General features: G+C 42.6%; 1 protein-coding gene across 5 annotated transcripts in view; it reads left to right on the top strand.

Moving 5' to 3' along the window:
- The first annotated feature begins 308 nt into the window (after window positions 1–308).
- Window positions 309–15,005, top strand: part of LOC142436914 (thyrotropin-releasing hormone-degrading ectoenzyme-like) — a 337,115-nt gene continuing 322,418 nt past the window's right edge. For 3 of the 5 annotated variants that reach the window (XM_075540257.1, XM_075540259.1, XM_075540255.1), the window contains exon 1: window positions 309–471. In XM_075540257.1, the coding sequence (XP_075396372.1) occupies window positions 436–471 (36 nt within the window). In that variant the 5' untranslated portion in view covers window positions 309–435. The remainder of the gene's footprint in view (window positions 472–15,005) is intronic. The other 2 variants (XM_075540258.1, XM_075540256.1) reach the window with 2 other exon arrangements.

The raw sequence follows: 15,005 nt of genomic DNA on the forward strand, positions 1-15,005 counted from the left end.
AAATTTCACTTCACCACACAATTAATGCCATTTAACATTGTATATTTCATCTGTGTTATTTTTTTGTCTTTTCTACAAGACGAGGCGCTCTCCATGAGTTACCCTCATTTGGTTCACACTGTATCCTCAGTGCCTGGAAGAGTGACTAACACAGAATAGGCTCTCAAATATTTTGGTAAGTGAATGAATTAAAAAGCCAATTCTGGAATTTCCCCCCATAGTTCAAGAGCCCTGGGGATGCAACTGTGAAGCACATGGTTCATAATGGAAAGGTTCTTGGCTTGAACGGCTCTAAGTCGTCCACCCCAGAACTCCTTATAGAAAAATTAGAGCCAAGAAAGCCCTTTGAAGCTGTTCTGTGCTATCACGGGGTCAATGTGAGTCCGAATGAACTCCTGAAGACCCAGTAGCAGCAAACACAGCACTTACTTGCAAATGGATGCCAGCAGCTTTCTCTTCAATAGAAGAGAGGTGAGTGGTATGGGGAGCTGGATGCATTTGAAATAGATGTTGACTTAGATGGGTGTGATAGGTTGTCAGGCCAACTTGGGTGGGTCAGGATTCTCTCATGATGTGGTCGAACATAGCATGCTCAACTCCATGGCGGGCTCTGCCATGAAGCAGCCGACCTATTTTGGAAGAACGGGCTTCTTTTGGGAGAGCAGGGGTTGGCCAACTTTTGAGATGCAAGAGCCAATCTTGTCCCTCACAACTCTTCAGAAATTGTTTGAGAGCCAGAACCTATGTTTACAAACCAATGAAACCACCATTACCTGAATAATATCCTACAGAGATTTTAATTTTTACACCAGAGCCACACGTGTGTATCGGAAGAGGTGCTTATGGCTGGAGAGCCTTGGTTTGCGAGCCCACGCTGTGCATATGGCTTCCTCTATCTGGCCACAGCCTTGATACAGTTGAGGGAGTTTCACTTGAACATGGCCCACTTTTCAGACAGATGGACACTATGTGTAAGCTAGCTCACTTCTGCTGGATCTGGATTCTGCATCTGGTTCATCACCTCCTGTTATAATACCTGCCGACCCCAGAAGCCATCAGTTGCCTGGGGACCTTGGATTCCTGTGGCCAAGTTGAGATTCATTCCATTGGCATCCACCAGCCTGTGGTCTTCATATTTCCTGTTGGTCAGTCTCTGCAGGCGCTCGAATCAGGAGCAGCCCCTAGTTCACATCAGCGGCACAGGCTCGAATCACACTGGGCTTTGCACTTCTGCAACTGCGTGAGCAATAGCTTGATGTGAACCTCTTTCTATGTGCACATTCACACAAGCATCGCTGGCTCTGCTTCTCTCGAGATGCCAGCCAAACCCAAGGGGAAAAAAGGTGCACATAAAAGTGAGGTCAGCAGGCGGTTGGAAATCAGGGAATAAAAAGACAGATGGGACAAAGTAAATTGAAACCGAGTCCAGCTGTGCACCGAGCCCCTGGATTTACAAAAATATATACTTATCAGCCACTCTTGCTGAAGATATTTGACCAAGGATAAAATAGATATCTTAATAAGGACACTTTATAAGTTAATTCTATCTTGATTAAAAAACAACCAAACCAAAACAAAAACCTTGTGATTCAAAGGAGATACTTATCTCCAGTCACCCCCTGCCGTGGAGTCAGTTCTGATCCTTAGCCAGCCGAGGACATGAATCGCTGCCGCCGCCATGTCTGTGGGCGGTGGCAGTTCTAAACAACTTCTTTCCAACCATTGGGTATGTTTCATCTGTTCTTCATTGTTTATTGCACAGGGGGGAAAGTAGTCATTGTAAAAAATAATAGTGGGCATGTTAATTATATCTGCTTTGAGGATACAGAAGTTGCAAGGGATTTAAGGAATAAAGATGTATACGTAGATACACATTTTCTTATATGTTAGGCTTCGGATACATATTTCTTTTAAGGATTTATTGAGATTTGCTTGCTGTAGTGCTAAATGAACAAAAGAATGGTTATGTTGTGGGTTGTAATCACTGCAAGGTCAGCGGTTCAAAACCACTGCTGCCACTTGGGAGAAGAGAAGGGTTTTAATACTGATGAAGAGTGACAGCCTCAGAAACGCACAGGGACAGATCTGCTCCAGCTTAGAGGCTCACTAGGAGCCGCATTGACTTGGAATTTGCTAAATGAAGATTTTAAGGCCTTGCCTGAGAGAGATGACTCAAAACTTTTGTGTGGTGAAACCTAGGAATCTGAGTTTTAAACAACGATTCCGGGGAATTCTGATGCAAAACATTCTGAGACCACACTTGGAAAAACATCACTGCAGATCATTCTTACTGTCATTCAACTAGTGCACGTTCTCTTTCTTGTGCGCGCCTATGCACATTGGTATGTCGTGTGACTGGTGATCATGTGAAATGATGTGGAGGTGCCGAAACAACACCTTGAGAGCCGTAAGGCACAGGAAGAAGCATAAATTGTGCCCCAACTTTCAAAATCCGAAAAGAAAAAATGCTGTATTTAGTGACACGGAAATAAAAAATGTTGTACTGCAGTACAAATGATCATAAATTCATGCCTTTAAGCAATACAGATTATAATTTTAACAGTTCTGGAGATCAGACGTCTAAATGAGTCTCAGAGAGTGGAAACAAGAGTGTCTCTGGGCCTTATTTCTAGGTTTTTCCCATCGTAGCGCCTGTAACTCTCTTCGCCATCACCTACCACCTTCTCTTCTTTTATTGCCTGCCTCCTTCTTTTAGGGTGCTTGTGATCATGACTAGGGTCCACTTAGGTAAGCTAGGGTAACCTCCCTATTCCAAGATCCTTAATCACGTCTTCCAAAGTCTCCTGTGCCACATTAAGGAGTCGTCTCGGAATCCGGGATGAGGATGTAGTTATCTTTGGAGGCCACATTCAGTTTACCACATTTATAAGAGGTTTCAAAATGCTCAGGGGAAAATGGAATCAAATGATAATGCCATTTGTTCTCAAATCTTTGGACACCTCTCTATTTTCACTCCCCATGCACATAGGAAAATCCCACTGTGGAATGCGTGACTGCGATAAAGCCTGTCTTGTCGTGAAGTGCCCGTACGTAACTTCAGCTTGGAAGTTCTACAGTGAAGTGGCAAATACTACGCTTAGGAATAAATGCGAAGTGATCTTCAAGAAGAGACTGCACAGGTTGCCACAGTGCTAATTTCCTTGCCTGAAGCAAAATGCGGTTTGGAGATGCAATCAATCTATGATAACAGCATTTTAGTACCAGAGTGGACAAGGACTTTGAAAGTTTATTATCGGTTTATGGGAGCTAGCAACATGTAGTCAATCCATGCTGAGTGCAAGGCATTGCACTGGACAATGGACAGCGAAAAGAGAAATTTAAAAAATGCACTTGCTCTTTAAAGAACTTAACATCCTATTGAGAAATATAGGACACACTTTAGAGAGCCTGTGAACCCGTGTTCAGGACCTCTTGTGGTCTAGTGGGTGACAAATTGGGTTGCTAGTTCTAATCTGTCAGTGATTCAACAGGACGAAGATGAGGCGTTCTGTTCTTGTCACACTTTATACTCTTGGCAGCCCACTGGGGTAGTCCTATAAGGTCAAGATGAGTCTGCTACGACTTGATGACAGTGAATTTGGGTTGATTTACGAACCATGTTATCAGGAGAGACCAGTTCCTTGGGAAGACATCATGCTTAGGAACGTAAAAGGGCAGAGGAAATGAGGAAAGCTCCTGACAAGATGGATTGATCCAGTGGCTGCAACAATGGGCTCAAATGTAACAACAATTTTTAGGATGGTGCAGGGCTCAGCAATGCTAAGTTCTGTTGTACGAAGGGTTTCCATGAGTAGGGACTGACTCAACAGCCACTGACAACAGTGGCCGCAACAACGACAGCAAACAGCAGCAGGATTCTGCAGAGTAAAGGCTGTGAGATCCAGAATTAACGCCATAAAAGTAGCAACTCATAATTTTCAGCCAATGCTTTACTAGGGAATTCTTTGTTATCATATTAATGGTAGCCCAGTGGTAGAATTTCCATTCCATGTAGAAGACCTAGTTTAGATTACCTGTCTATTCATTTCATATCACTCAACCACAGTGGAGGCTTTTGGATATTGATATGATGCTAAATACATTTCAGTGGGACTTCCAGACTAAGAAGGACTAGACAGAAAGGCCAGCAGATCTACTTACAGAGAGCCAGTCAATGGGAACTGTGGAATCACAATAGGTACCCAAAGTGGTATCTAGAAGCAGTGTGCGAAGCAAAAGGGGTAGGCACAAGAACCAGACGTTAGAGCAGCTTTATCAGTACCAATACTCCGGATTGTCTTTATGACAGTTAGTGATAAGATGGAATTTATTATAAGTCTGGCTTTAACATCTCTTGGTGACCCCACATGTTACAAAGTACAACTGTCTCACAGGGTTTTCCAAATGCTTATGGGAACATATCTTGATACTCTAGGCAGGTTCAAACCAGGAACCTGAAGTTAGTATTTGAGCCCAAACCATTTGCACACCTAGGGACTCAGGGCGAGTCTTTGTGAGATGTTTAAAATGATTAAGGTATGTTTTATGAAACGATCTACCCGAAAGGTGTATGGTTTTGGTTCCAAGTGAGACTCCTTGAGGAGGCTTGGTATGTACTTCTGCTTTGTGATTTGACGTCATGTTAGTTTTGACATCGTTGTGTGTCAGACCCTACCATGTGCCTCACCTCCTCATCGTGAGCTATTTCTGATCCCTTCACCTCTGATTTGAAAGTCCCCTCCTCAGAATTAAGACTTTAACTAAGGTGATAGTGCCTATTGCTGACGGTTTTCTCATTAAAATCTATAGGATACATCTATGTGCATATATTTATAGGTTTACTATTAAAGTAGCAGATGGACATTGGGCCTCCACTCAAGTACTCCCTCAATGCAAGAATATTTTGTTCTATTGAACTGGCATTCCATGATGCTCACCTTCCCGACACAACCACTGAAGACAAAGCAGGTGCATAAGCAAATGTGAAGAAAGCTGATGGTGCCCGACTATCAAAAGATAGAGTGTCTAGGGTCTTAAAGACTTGAAGGTAAACAAGTGGCCCTCTAGCTAAGAAGCAACAAGGTCCACATGGAAGAAGCACACCAGCCTGTGTGATCATGAGGGGCCGAAGGGATCAGTTATTAGGCATCATAGAACACAAAATCATATCATTGTGAATGAGGGAGGAGTGCAGATTGGGGACCCAAAGCCCATCGGTAGGCAACTGGATATCCCCTTACAGAAGGATCAAGAGGAGGAGACGAACCAGTCATGGTGTATTGTAGCAACAATGAAACATACAACTTTCCTTTAGTTCTTGAATGATTTCCCCCTGCCTCCCCACTATCATGATCCCAATTCTACCTTACAAATCTGGCTAGACCAGAGGATGTACACTGGAACATATAGGAACTGGAAACACAGGGAATCCAGGACATATGATCCCTTTAGGACCAGTGTTGAGAGTGATGATACCGGGTGGGTGGAGGGAGGGTGGAGTGGAAAGGGGGAACCGATTACAGGGATCTACATAGAACCTCCTCCCTGGGGGACGGGCAAAAGAAAAGTGGGTGAAGGGAGACATCGGACAGTGTAAGATATGACAAACTAATAATTTATAAATCATCAAGGGTTCATGAGGGAGGGGGGAAGCAGGGAGGGAGTGGTAAAAGTAAGGAGTTGATGCCAAGGGCTTAAGTGGAGGACAAATGTTTTGCGAATGATGAGGGTGATGAATGTACGAATGTGCTTTATACAATTGATGTATGGATTGTATGAACCCCTAGTAAAATGATTTTTAAAAAAAGAAGAAAAAAATCTATAGGATACATTTTTCACTTTTAATAGCATGATTTTCTATACTCTAGCCTCCCTGGCTCAAGATATCTTAAATTCTGTTGCCTACATAGTCTCTCTTTGTTGCTTTCAATCACATTACTCTGCTTTAGACTGAGAACTGGCTCCGAGCTTCTCCAGGCAGCGCCTCCAGACTCTTCACTGGGGTGTTCAGGCCCTGGTCAGTTACCTGATCCTTGGCTGCTCCTGCCAGGCCGGCCTCCTGCCTCTCCTTCTTCCAGGCACCTCTTTAAGTTTATTGCCTCCTGAGCTTAGCACTGGTCCCGTTTCTGTCAGGTTTGTGTGTATTAACTCACTGTACTTAGCTAAAATGAGATAAACATAAAACTATAAAATGTTTGGGTTTTATTTCTTGTTTACTATCTCCTTTTGTCGTTGTATCAATTTATTTCTCTGCGCTTAGTACCTGAAGCACCTGTGTCTTTCTCCTGGCCTTGTTACGGTTTAGTATTTTCTGTGAAGAATTCCCAAATCAAATTATATTCACGTAGGTGCATTAATTCAGCTTTATTGGTTGAGAATTTAGGGACAGTACATTGTCGCTTTGCAGTTATTAAAGGGACTAAGCTTTCCATTAGAGCAGAAAGGAAATGTAAACTTATTATTGTTATTATAGTGATATTTTAAAGGTGTGAAGTAATTACTGTCTCCCAAAATTCCTAACATACTCTTGCAGTGTAAAATTTTCTCAGAGAATAACTCCAGCAAGCCAGAAGGTTTATTTAATTTAAATACAAAATTACAGATGACAAATCAGAGAAAATTTCATTTAACAAGTGTGCTTCTGGTGTAGATTCTGTTCTTTGTTGTATGGTGTAACGACACACTGTTTCATACAGTTCATTTTCGAGCACAACAAATAACGAAAGCCGTCTAGTAGAAATGCTTTGGGAAGTTCAGCGACTATTAAAAACCCTATCTCCATCTTCTTCATCTATAACACGTGAATTAATTACTTAAATCCCTATCTGTTACTTAGGAATTTTATAAAGAGAAGTGATAAACTATATGAAGTGTTTTAAATTGAGATGATACTGTTTGGGCACTTGCGAGTGTGGACTTGAACTTTTTTGCATTATGTTACAATTGCGTATGTACTTTTCCCTACATCTTTATCACAGAGAAAGGTATCAGCACTCTGTCCCAGAATCTGAAACTGTGTTTCTCCTGATTCCTCTGGTCCACTTACCCTGTTTTGCTGAATCACCACCGCTGTAGGGAGGCTATATTTGAAAAGCTCCTGTAACTGAGGTCCACTTTCTGCTTCTCAATATGAGTTCTTGTAGTTCTGTGTTCCCGCTAGACTGTGCCCTCCTGCAAAAATGAGACCCGTCTCTCTCGCTTCCCTTTGGACACTCAGCACACGCATGGCAGCCTGACCATCTGTGTTAGACAGGGTTCTCTAGAGAGACAAAACCAGATTGCTGATAATTATATATATATATTTACAAAGATAGGTAGATATATAACACAAGAAATGAACTGTTAAATTATATACAGACAGATAGATATATAATACAAGAAATGAACAGTTAAATTATAAATCAGTACAAATAGCTCAGTGCAACTCACTCCTGTGAGAGTGTTGTGAGCCACTGGCAGTCCTTCAAGTCTTGAGGGCCACCAGGTAGTCCTCTGTAGAGCGATGTGGGCTATCCCAGCACAGGCAGCCAACAGCAAGGCAGGTCACCAACAGTCAGTCCCCAGCTCCAGAGATGTACATTCCAATCCTCTGGCGAGGCAAGTCTTAAAGGGACCTCAAAGTACAGTGACACAGTTCACAGGTTAGGTGTCCCAAAGGTAGTGTAGCTTGAAAATTGAGGCACAGAACAAGAAAAGGCTCTTCAACAGGTTCAGGCTGCCGTGCATTTGTTAATAGAGGCTCATTAACTATTAATTAATAAACATAAATAAATGATGACGTTCTTAATCAGCCTTTGCTGTCCTTTCTCTAAATCGCACAACCACCAAAGGCCAGATCAATTCAAGTCTATGCAGAGTTGCCTTCCCTTACACCTCCCTGAAAGGTTAGTCTGTCCTGATCATGCATATGTCCCGCACCACCACAACGGCCTTTATCTGTAAATGCACAGCAGGAATTTCACAGATCCCCCTGCTGGGTCCAGATGTAGTTTTAGGATTCCTCCCAACATAGCCTCCAGGCAGTCACTCTCAGTCCTCGGGATAACTGAAATGTATCTACTCTTTGTGGGTTGGTTTTTTTTTTTATATAAAGGATTGAAAGATGTCGTTAGCATCCCTCCCCCCTTTTCAGGAATAAAAAAAATGAAAATACTACAGATAAATGAAACTTGCATAAAATATGGAGAGTCCAGGAAACTACACAGTCAATCCCACTGGGTCTAAGGAGAGACACTACCAAAAGAACACTGATTTGGGGCATTGAAGTGCTTTAAGGGATCAGTAGCACCCCTGATGGTACACTGTGGGCTGCTAACTGCAAGGTCAGCAGTTCAAAAACACTATCTACTCCTTGGCAGAAAGATGGGGGCTATGTCATCCTATAAAGAGTTACCGTCTCAGGAACTCACAGGGGCAGTTCTTCCCTGTCCTGTAAGGTCACTGTGAGTCCGGCGTCAACTCAGTGGCAGTGAGTGAGTTTATTTTTTTTTAAGGGATCAAAAGTCTGAAGTTCTTAAACTTTAGCTCTTTTTATGATGCATCACCACAGGATTGGAGCCATAAGGACACGCCTCTTCCATTTGTGTTGGTTACTACAGCTATTTCTGTCTTCCCCGTCTCAAGTTCATGGAATAGAAGAGGAATACTCAAGGACAACAGATAGAGAACGAGAGCAAGATAGTTTATTTTCAAGAGAAGTGAAAGATGTAAAAATAGCCAAACTATACTGAGGAAATAAAAACCTTTTCTTTTATTCTGCTTGTAAATGGGGACTACACAGGGGAAGACAATAGGTTTATATCGCTGATCAGTCCCCTAGGCTTAAGGGGATTCTAGATTGTTGCTCCGGGAAGACACTGAGGAGCCGAGATTCAGAGAAGTTTGCTGACTCTCTTAAGCTGACACAAGTTGTCAGAGAGAAAGCCATCCCTGCAAATTCCTAGTGCATTGTCCTCCACATGGGACTCAGTGGCAACCTGGTTGACATTGGTGGTCGGAAAAGCTTTTAGAAGGAGAGATAAAGCCTGCTCCGGGAAAAGTAAGCAATTTGCCTCTTTAGCGCTTCACGCTTATCATGGCATGTCAGAAAATGCAAATAGGCAGGTGTAATAAAATTATATTTCAGTGCTTTTGAGTGATAAACGGGTTTATGAAGATTTAGTTTGTTTGTAATGATGAGGTAGAATCTAGTTACTCTAGAAGAAGAAAGCAAATAGAAATGTTTATGTACGGTCACGTAAATTATTATACAAAATGTTATTGATTAACCACAAGGTTATGCAATATTTTAAACTCTTCCCTCCACAGTTCAATCCAGGTTCACTTAGTACAACAGAGTAAGGTATGTGCATGTGTGAGTGGCTAGTTTTCAATGCGAATGGTCCTAAAATTCACCACGCGCAATATCTCAGTGACTTGTTTAAAAGCGAGTGAGAGCAGTTGAATAGCTCCATCTTTTCTCTGCCTCTCAATTGCTCTCTCTAGATCAAATCACTGTTCTCTTTCATCTGTCTTGCTGGCATAGTCTCAATTTATTTGTTTCACTCATTCCTAGCCCCTATAAGACATATACACTAAGATTTGTAACCCTTGTGGTGTAGTGGTTACATATTGGCTTGAGAATCCCATGGTGGGCAGTTCAAAACCACCAGCAGCTCCAGGAGAGAAAGACTGGGTTTTCTCCTCCCGTAAACAGTCATTGTCTCAGAAACCCACCCTGGTTCACTTTGTGTCAGTGTTCGCTCCACGGCAGTGGATCAGTTCATGTAATCGCTTAACATAACTCTAGTCACGCCACCCTGTTGCTTCAAATCTTTAACTGATATATCTGTGCCTTAAATTCCTATTCTTTATTTCAGTTTACAGTCTATTCTGTAACATGCACGAGTAGATGTTCCATACTCCCCTAGCCTCCCCTTTCAGTGTTTATCTCATTTTTGTGAGTTTTGAAGCCTGAAGCCATCCCCTGTACTTCAGTTCACTAAGGTTTAGGCCCCTAAAACGATATTTCTGAAATGCAAAGGAATGTTATCACTCTGCGGCATCAGAGCCTTCGTGAGTGGAGGGCGGTATTACCTGTAAGGGAGCCCCGGTGACCGAGTGGCTGCTGCAGCAGGCTGCAGACCACCAGGTCTGCAGTGGGAGCTGACCTGCTACTCCCAGGGACAGAGGAGATGCGTTTTTTTTCTGTCAGCATGTACAGTTCACAGTCTTGGAGATCCTGGAAGTAGTTTGACTCTGTCCTACAGTGTCACGATGAGTCAGAATTGATTCAACAGTGGCTGCTTTGTTTTTTGGATTAGTTTTAAACAGGATGAAACAGACTATAGGAGAAGCAGGATGTGTGTGTGTGTGTGTGTGTGTGAGAGAGAGAGAGAGAGAGAGAGAGAGAGAGAGAGAGAGAGAGAGAGAGAGAGAGAGAGAGAGAGAGAGACAGATATCAAGGTATCAAGGTTTGGTTTTAATATGACTGATAGATATTTGAGTGGAGGTATCAGTTGGCAGCTGCATTTACAAATCTGAAATTGTAGGGAAAGTCTTCAGTTTTAATATCTGAAAACTAGATATGATATATGATTAGCAAGATCTTAAGTGTAGACAGCCTGTGGAAGAAGCCTATGGCTTGCAATCCGGATCTCTCTACCATTGAGGGAAGAAAGAGGAGGAGCCAGCCAAACTTGGGAGTGCTTAAGTGGGAATAGAAGTCAAGTAACAAAAGTGTTTCAAAGAGAACACATGATCGCCTGTCCCAAGCACTGCTGACAGGGCAAGCATGCATTGTGAAGTCATTAGTAGGGTACTTTTGGTGCGTCTAGTTCTGGTAGACTGTTGGGGGCCCAGGTGGTGCTTTGGGCTGACTACCAACCACAGTGTCAGGGCTTCAAACGCATCAACTGCTTCATGGAGGCAAGTTGAGGCTTTCTGCACCCTTGAAGATTTACAGCCTTGGAAACCCAACATGGAGTTGGAATCAACTCAGTGACATTGGATTTAGTGTTGGTTTTCTGGGTATAAAAGCCTGGTTAATGAACTGTGAAAAGAATTGTATGAGCCCCAATAAATTGTTAAAATTAAAAGAAAAAAAAAAAGCCTGGTTGTAGTTCATGAGCAACTTAAAAGCAGGGGATATACGTTTCAAAACACCCCATTTATAATTGTCTCTATATTATATGCCCACTTTCATGCTGGTTCATATTACATTTTATGTTGTTTATTATAATATAGGAAACTCTTTTGAGTATCATTGATATAAAAGGGAATGGAAATATGGGACAATAATTGGAGGAACAGAGGTTAAGGGTTTTTCGGTTTTTAATTTTAACAAAGGAGACAAAACAGAGTATGTGCCTACCGAGGAGAATGATCCAGGAGGCAGGCATCAGTTGGTGATGCAGGAAACGGGGAAGGCATTTTGGCAGTGACGTCTTTGTTCAAGTAAAAGGGGATGGAATAAGGACTTGGCCTTGGACAAGAGATTAATCAGTTGATCTGTTGGAATGAGAGGAAAAGCAAAAGATGCCCTTTTGATGTTCATATTGTCCTTTTGCTGTTAATCTGTGTGTCATTTAAGATGCCGTGAAGAGTAGTGGTGCTACAACACAGCTTAAGCACTGGGATGGCTTTGACAAGTTCGTTTATTTTCTCATGGTTTCAGGGCTAGAAGTCAGAACTCAAAATGCCAGATCTAGGGGAAGGCTTTCTTCCTCTGTTGACTCTAAGACAAAGTCCTTGTCTGCCCTCAGCATCTGTGGGCTTGGCATTCCTTGGAGATTTCCATCTGTATGGACATCCCTCTTTCCCTGAATCTAGGCTCTCAGGGCAGGGATCCCGGTGAAAAAGACACACTCTGCTGGCTTTTCTTTCACTGTGGTGGGGAGGGTCCTCTCTCTCTTCTTATCTCCCCGGAGGATTCTCCTGACACTGGACGAGGGGCCTTATCTTGACTAGGGCTGTTGCCTCCCACTGAATCCTGCCTCGGTGACATAACAAACATAACATAATCCTCATCACCATGACCTAGTCCAGCTTCAGCTATACATAGAAGATCACGAAGTGGGGGAGTAATAAAATCACAATACAGGAAATCATGATCCAGCCAAGCTCACCCATCTTTTGAGGATACACAACTTAATCCATGCCATTACTTATCAACATCTAGGCACTGCTATGAAGTGCATGGTATGAATCTAGTCAATTCTGACTCACACTGACCTTATAGGACAGAGCAGAATGGCCACTTTTGGTTTCCAAGGCTGTAAATCTTTACAGGAACCAAAAACTTATCTTTTTTCCATTGGAGCGGCTGGTGAGTTCAAACTTCAGACCTCGAGGGCTACGCACTCTGTGGTCTTGTTTTATTTGTAGGCTCCCGTAAAGTGCCTGGTACACAGCAGGCATGCAATACATGTTGGAATGAATAAATGAAGACACTGCTTCTATGTCTTATTTCCTCACCTGGAATTGGATCATTTCCATCAATTCTTAACAACCAGATTGACTCAATCATGCTTTTCTTGTCTGGTCCTGCAGATAGCTTGACAGACTGGTGGAGTTGATTGATAGAAATAGCTGCATTTTTACCAAAATCGGTGATGGTGCTTAAGATTAAAATCAGTGACCCTTACTCTGTCATTTTGTAGTGGTCCTAGTTATAGTTTTAACTTGAATTTATTAGTTACTTCATTTCAAACCTTCTGAAAGCTATATATTTTTCTCATGATACATTTGCCATTTATATCAAAGGAAAATGTTACTTGTACAATGTGTTTGCTGGACAGAGTGGATTCCAAGGACACTCATATATGTGTAAGAGAGAGCTTTATATCAAGAAGTAATTCTGCATAAATAAAATATCCCAGTATAGTCCTGATAAAGTCCTTATGTCCAATACTAGTCTGTAAGTCTGATCTTAGTCCATAAATTCCTCTTCAGACTCACACAGCTGCAAGCAATGATGCAAAATGCAGGAAGATCACAGGCTGGTAGGTGACAAGTCTTGTGGATCAAATGGTGGTAGAAGCATCACAGGGCTCTGGAAGGTCTCTGAGTGGCTTGCCAGCAGGAGGGTAAAGGCAGAGGGAAAGAGAAAAAGAGAGAGCGAGAGAGAGCGAGAGCGAGAGCGAGAGCGAGAGCGAGAGAGAGAGAGAGAGAGAGAGAGAGAGAGAGAGAGAGAGAGAGAGAGAGAGAGAGAGAGCCCAGGATCCTTCATATGAGAAGACCATGCCCAACAGGAGGCATCATCAATCACCTGATTGACAGACTGGACTCCACCCCTACATTTTCATATCTTCAAGTTGATATGAAAATAATGTAACTAAAAAATACAAATACTAAATTACTGAATATATGTTAAGCTTTTTAATAATGATGATTATATTATCTCTGATCTTTGTACCTTAATGCTTTGTACCTCATTTAACTAGAGACCATGTTTTCTTCATCATTAAATAAAAAATACTTAGCCTTGACCATGGTACAAAATTCCCCCCAAAGAACAAAACACCCACTGCCATTGAGTCATTCCTCTCTCTCAATCTCTCACACACACATGCACACCTGCTCCTCCTGTAGTCTTTTTCATCCCTATTAAAAATAATCAAAAAACTAAACCAACTGCCATTGAGTAATTCTGATTCATAGTGACCCTGCGGGACAGAGAGGCAGGCAGTGTCCCTTAGAATTTCCGAGGCTGTAAACCTCAATGGAAGCAGATGGCCTCATGCTGCTCCTGAAGTGTGAGTTTGAAGTGGTGACCTCTCAGTTAGCTGGTGGCTTTGAACCACTGACCTTTTTGTGAGCAGTCCACCACTTCTCGGATTATTATGGCACCGAGCACGTGCTAATTAAATATCTGTTGACAGTGAATTAGTTTCTATGACAGTTGCTGTTGTATAGGCTAGATCCCCTTCCCTATTTGATGTCCCTATTGCTCCGTTTTAGTGATTTTACTCCTAACTGCTCACACCTGAGAGTCCCAAAACACGAGCAATTGACTGGGGGAGCTCCTTGCCCAGCTGTCTCAAGAACAGGAAGTGCCTGAGGTTTTATGCCCGCCCTTAGCAGTGAGCAGCCAATGAGGCCTGGTCCAGGCTCATGGGAGCCAGCCAATCACGCAGGACACACTTTCCAGATCATCGAGGCCCTTGTGGGTCAGTCTGTGCTCCAGATTTCACCTGAAATTGCAGCCTCGCTTGGATTCTCACGTTTCTGGATGCTGCTTTGCCTATTCCCTCGGAGGTATCTCCTGGGCACGCCTCTTTCCTGATCACCCACACACCCTACTTGTCTTGTGGCCTATCTCTTGGGAATTCCACCTAAAATACCGAATGTATACAGAATAGTTGATGCCAGGCACAGCAGGGACTCAGAATGATTGCATTTCCCCGAGTGTCAAGAGTGGCATGTGCTGCTCTTTCAGATGGGCTTTCCTGAGAGTGTCGGCTTTCTACCGCTGCCGACTAAATCTGTGGTGACTGGACCCAATTTTATATCTAACTTAGTTGCTGCATGAGAAGCAGCTTCATCATTTTAGTAGTTAATTGTTATTGAATTCATTGCAGATATCTTGACTGATTTGTGGAATTGATTGATGGAAGAGGTTATATTTCTGTCAGCCATTTTTGTTGGAAATGTGTTAGTCAGTAAATCTGGTATTGAATTATAGGTCTTTCAAGCTAAAGTCAAAATGTGTTTTCCTCGATTTTCTAGGCTTTTAGATTGTACTTATATCTTGACTGTACAGATAGTTTGCGATTGGCTCACCCCTACCCAGAAATTCTGTTGAAGGAAGTCCCGAGGAACGACTTCCAGACGAATTACCGTGATACACTTCTATGGAGCGGGTCTGCTCTGGGACATATCGAGCCGCTGCTTCAGAATTGACTTAAGAGCAGCTGCTTTGGTTTTCCCTTCTCTCTCCTTTTAATATAGATGGTAAAGAGTCACCTGTACAATCATGTGTTATATTGCGATGGGGTAGGCTAGGGTGTCTAAAGAAACAAAACCAA

Source organism: Tenrec ecaudatus, unplaced genomic scaffold (assembly GCF_050624435.1).
Source record: "Tenrec ecaudatus isolate mTenEca1 unplaced genomic scaffold, mTenEca1.hap1 Scaffold_86, whole genome shotgun sequence".
NCBI classification, from domain to species: Eukaryota; Metazoa; Chordata; class Mammalia; order Afrosoricida; family Tenrecidae; genus Tenrec; species Tenrec ecaudatus.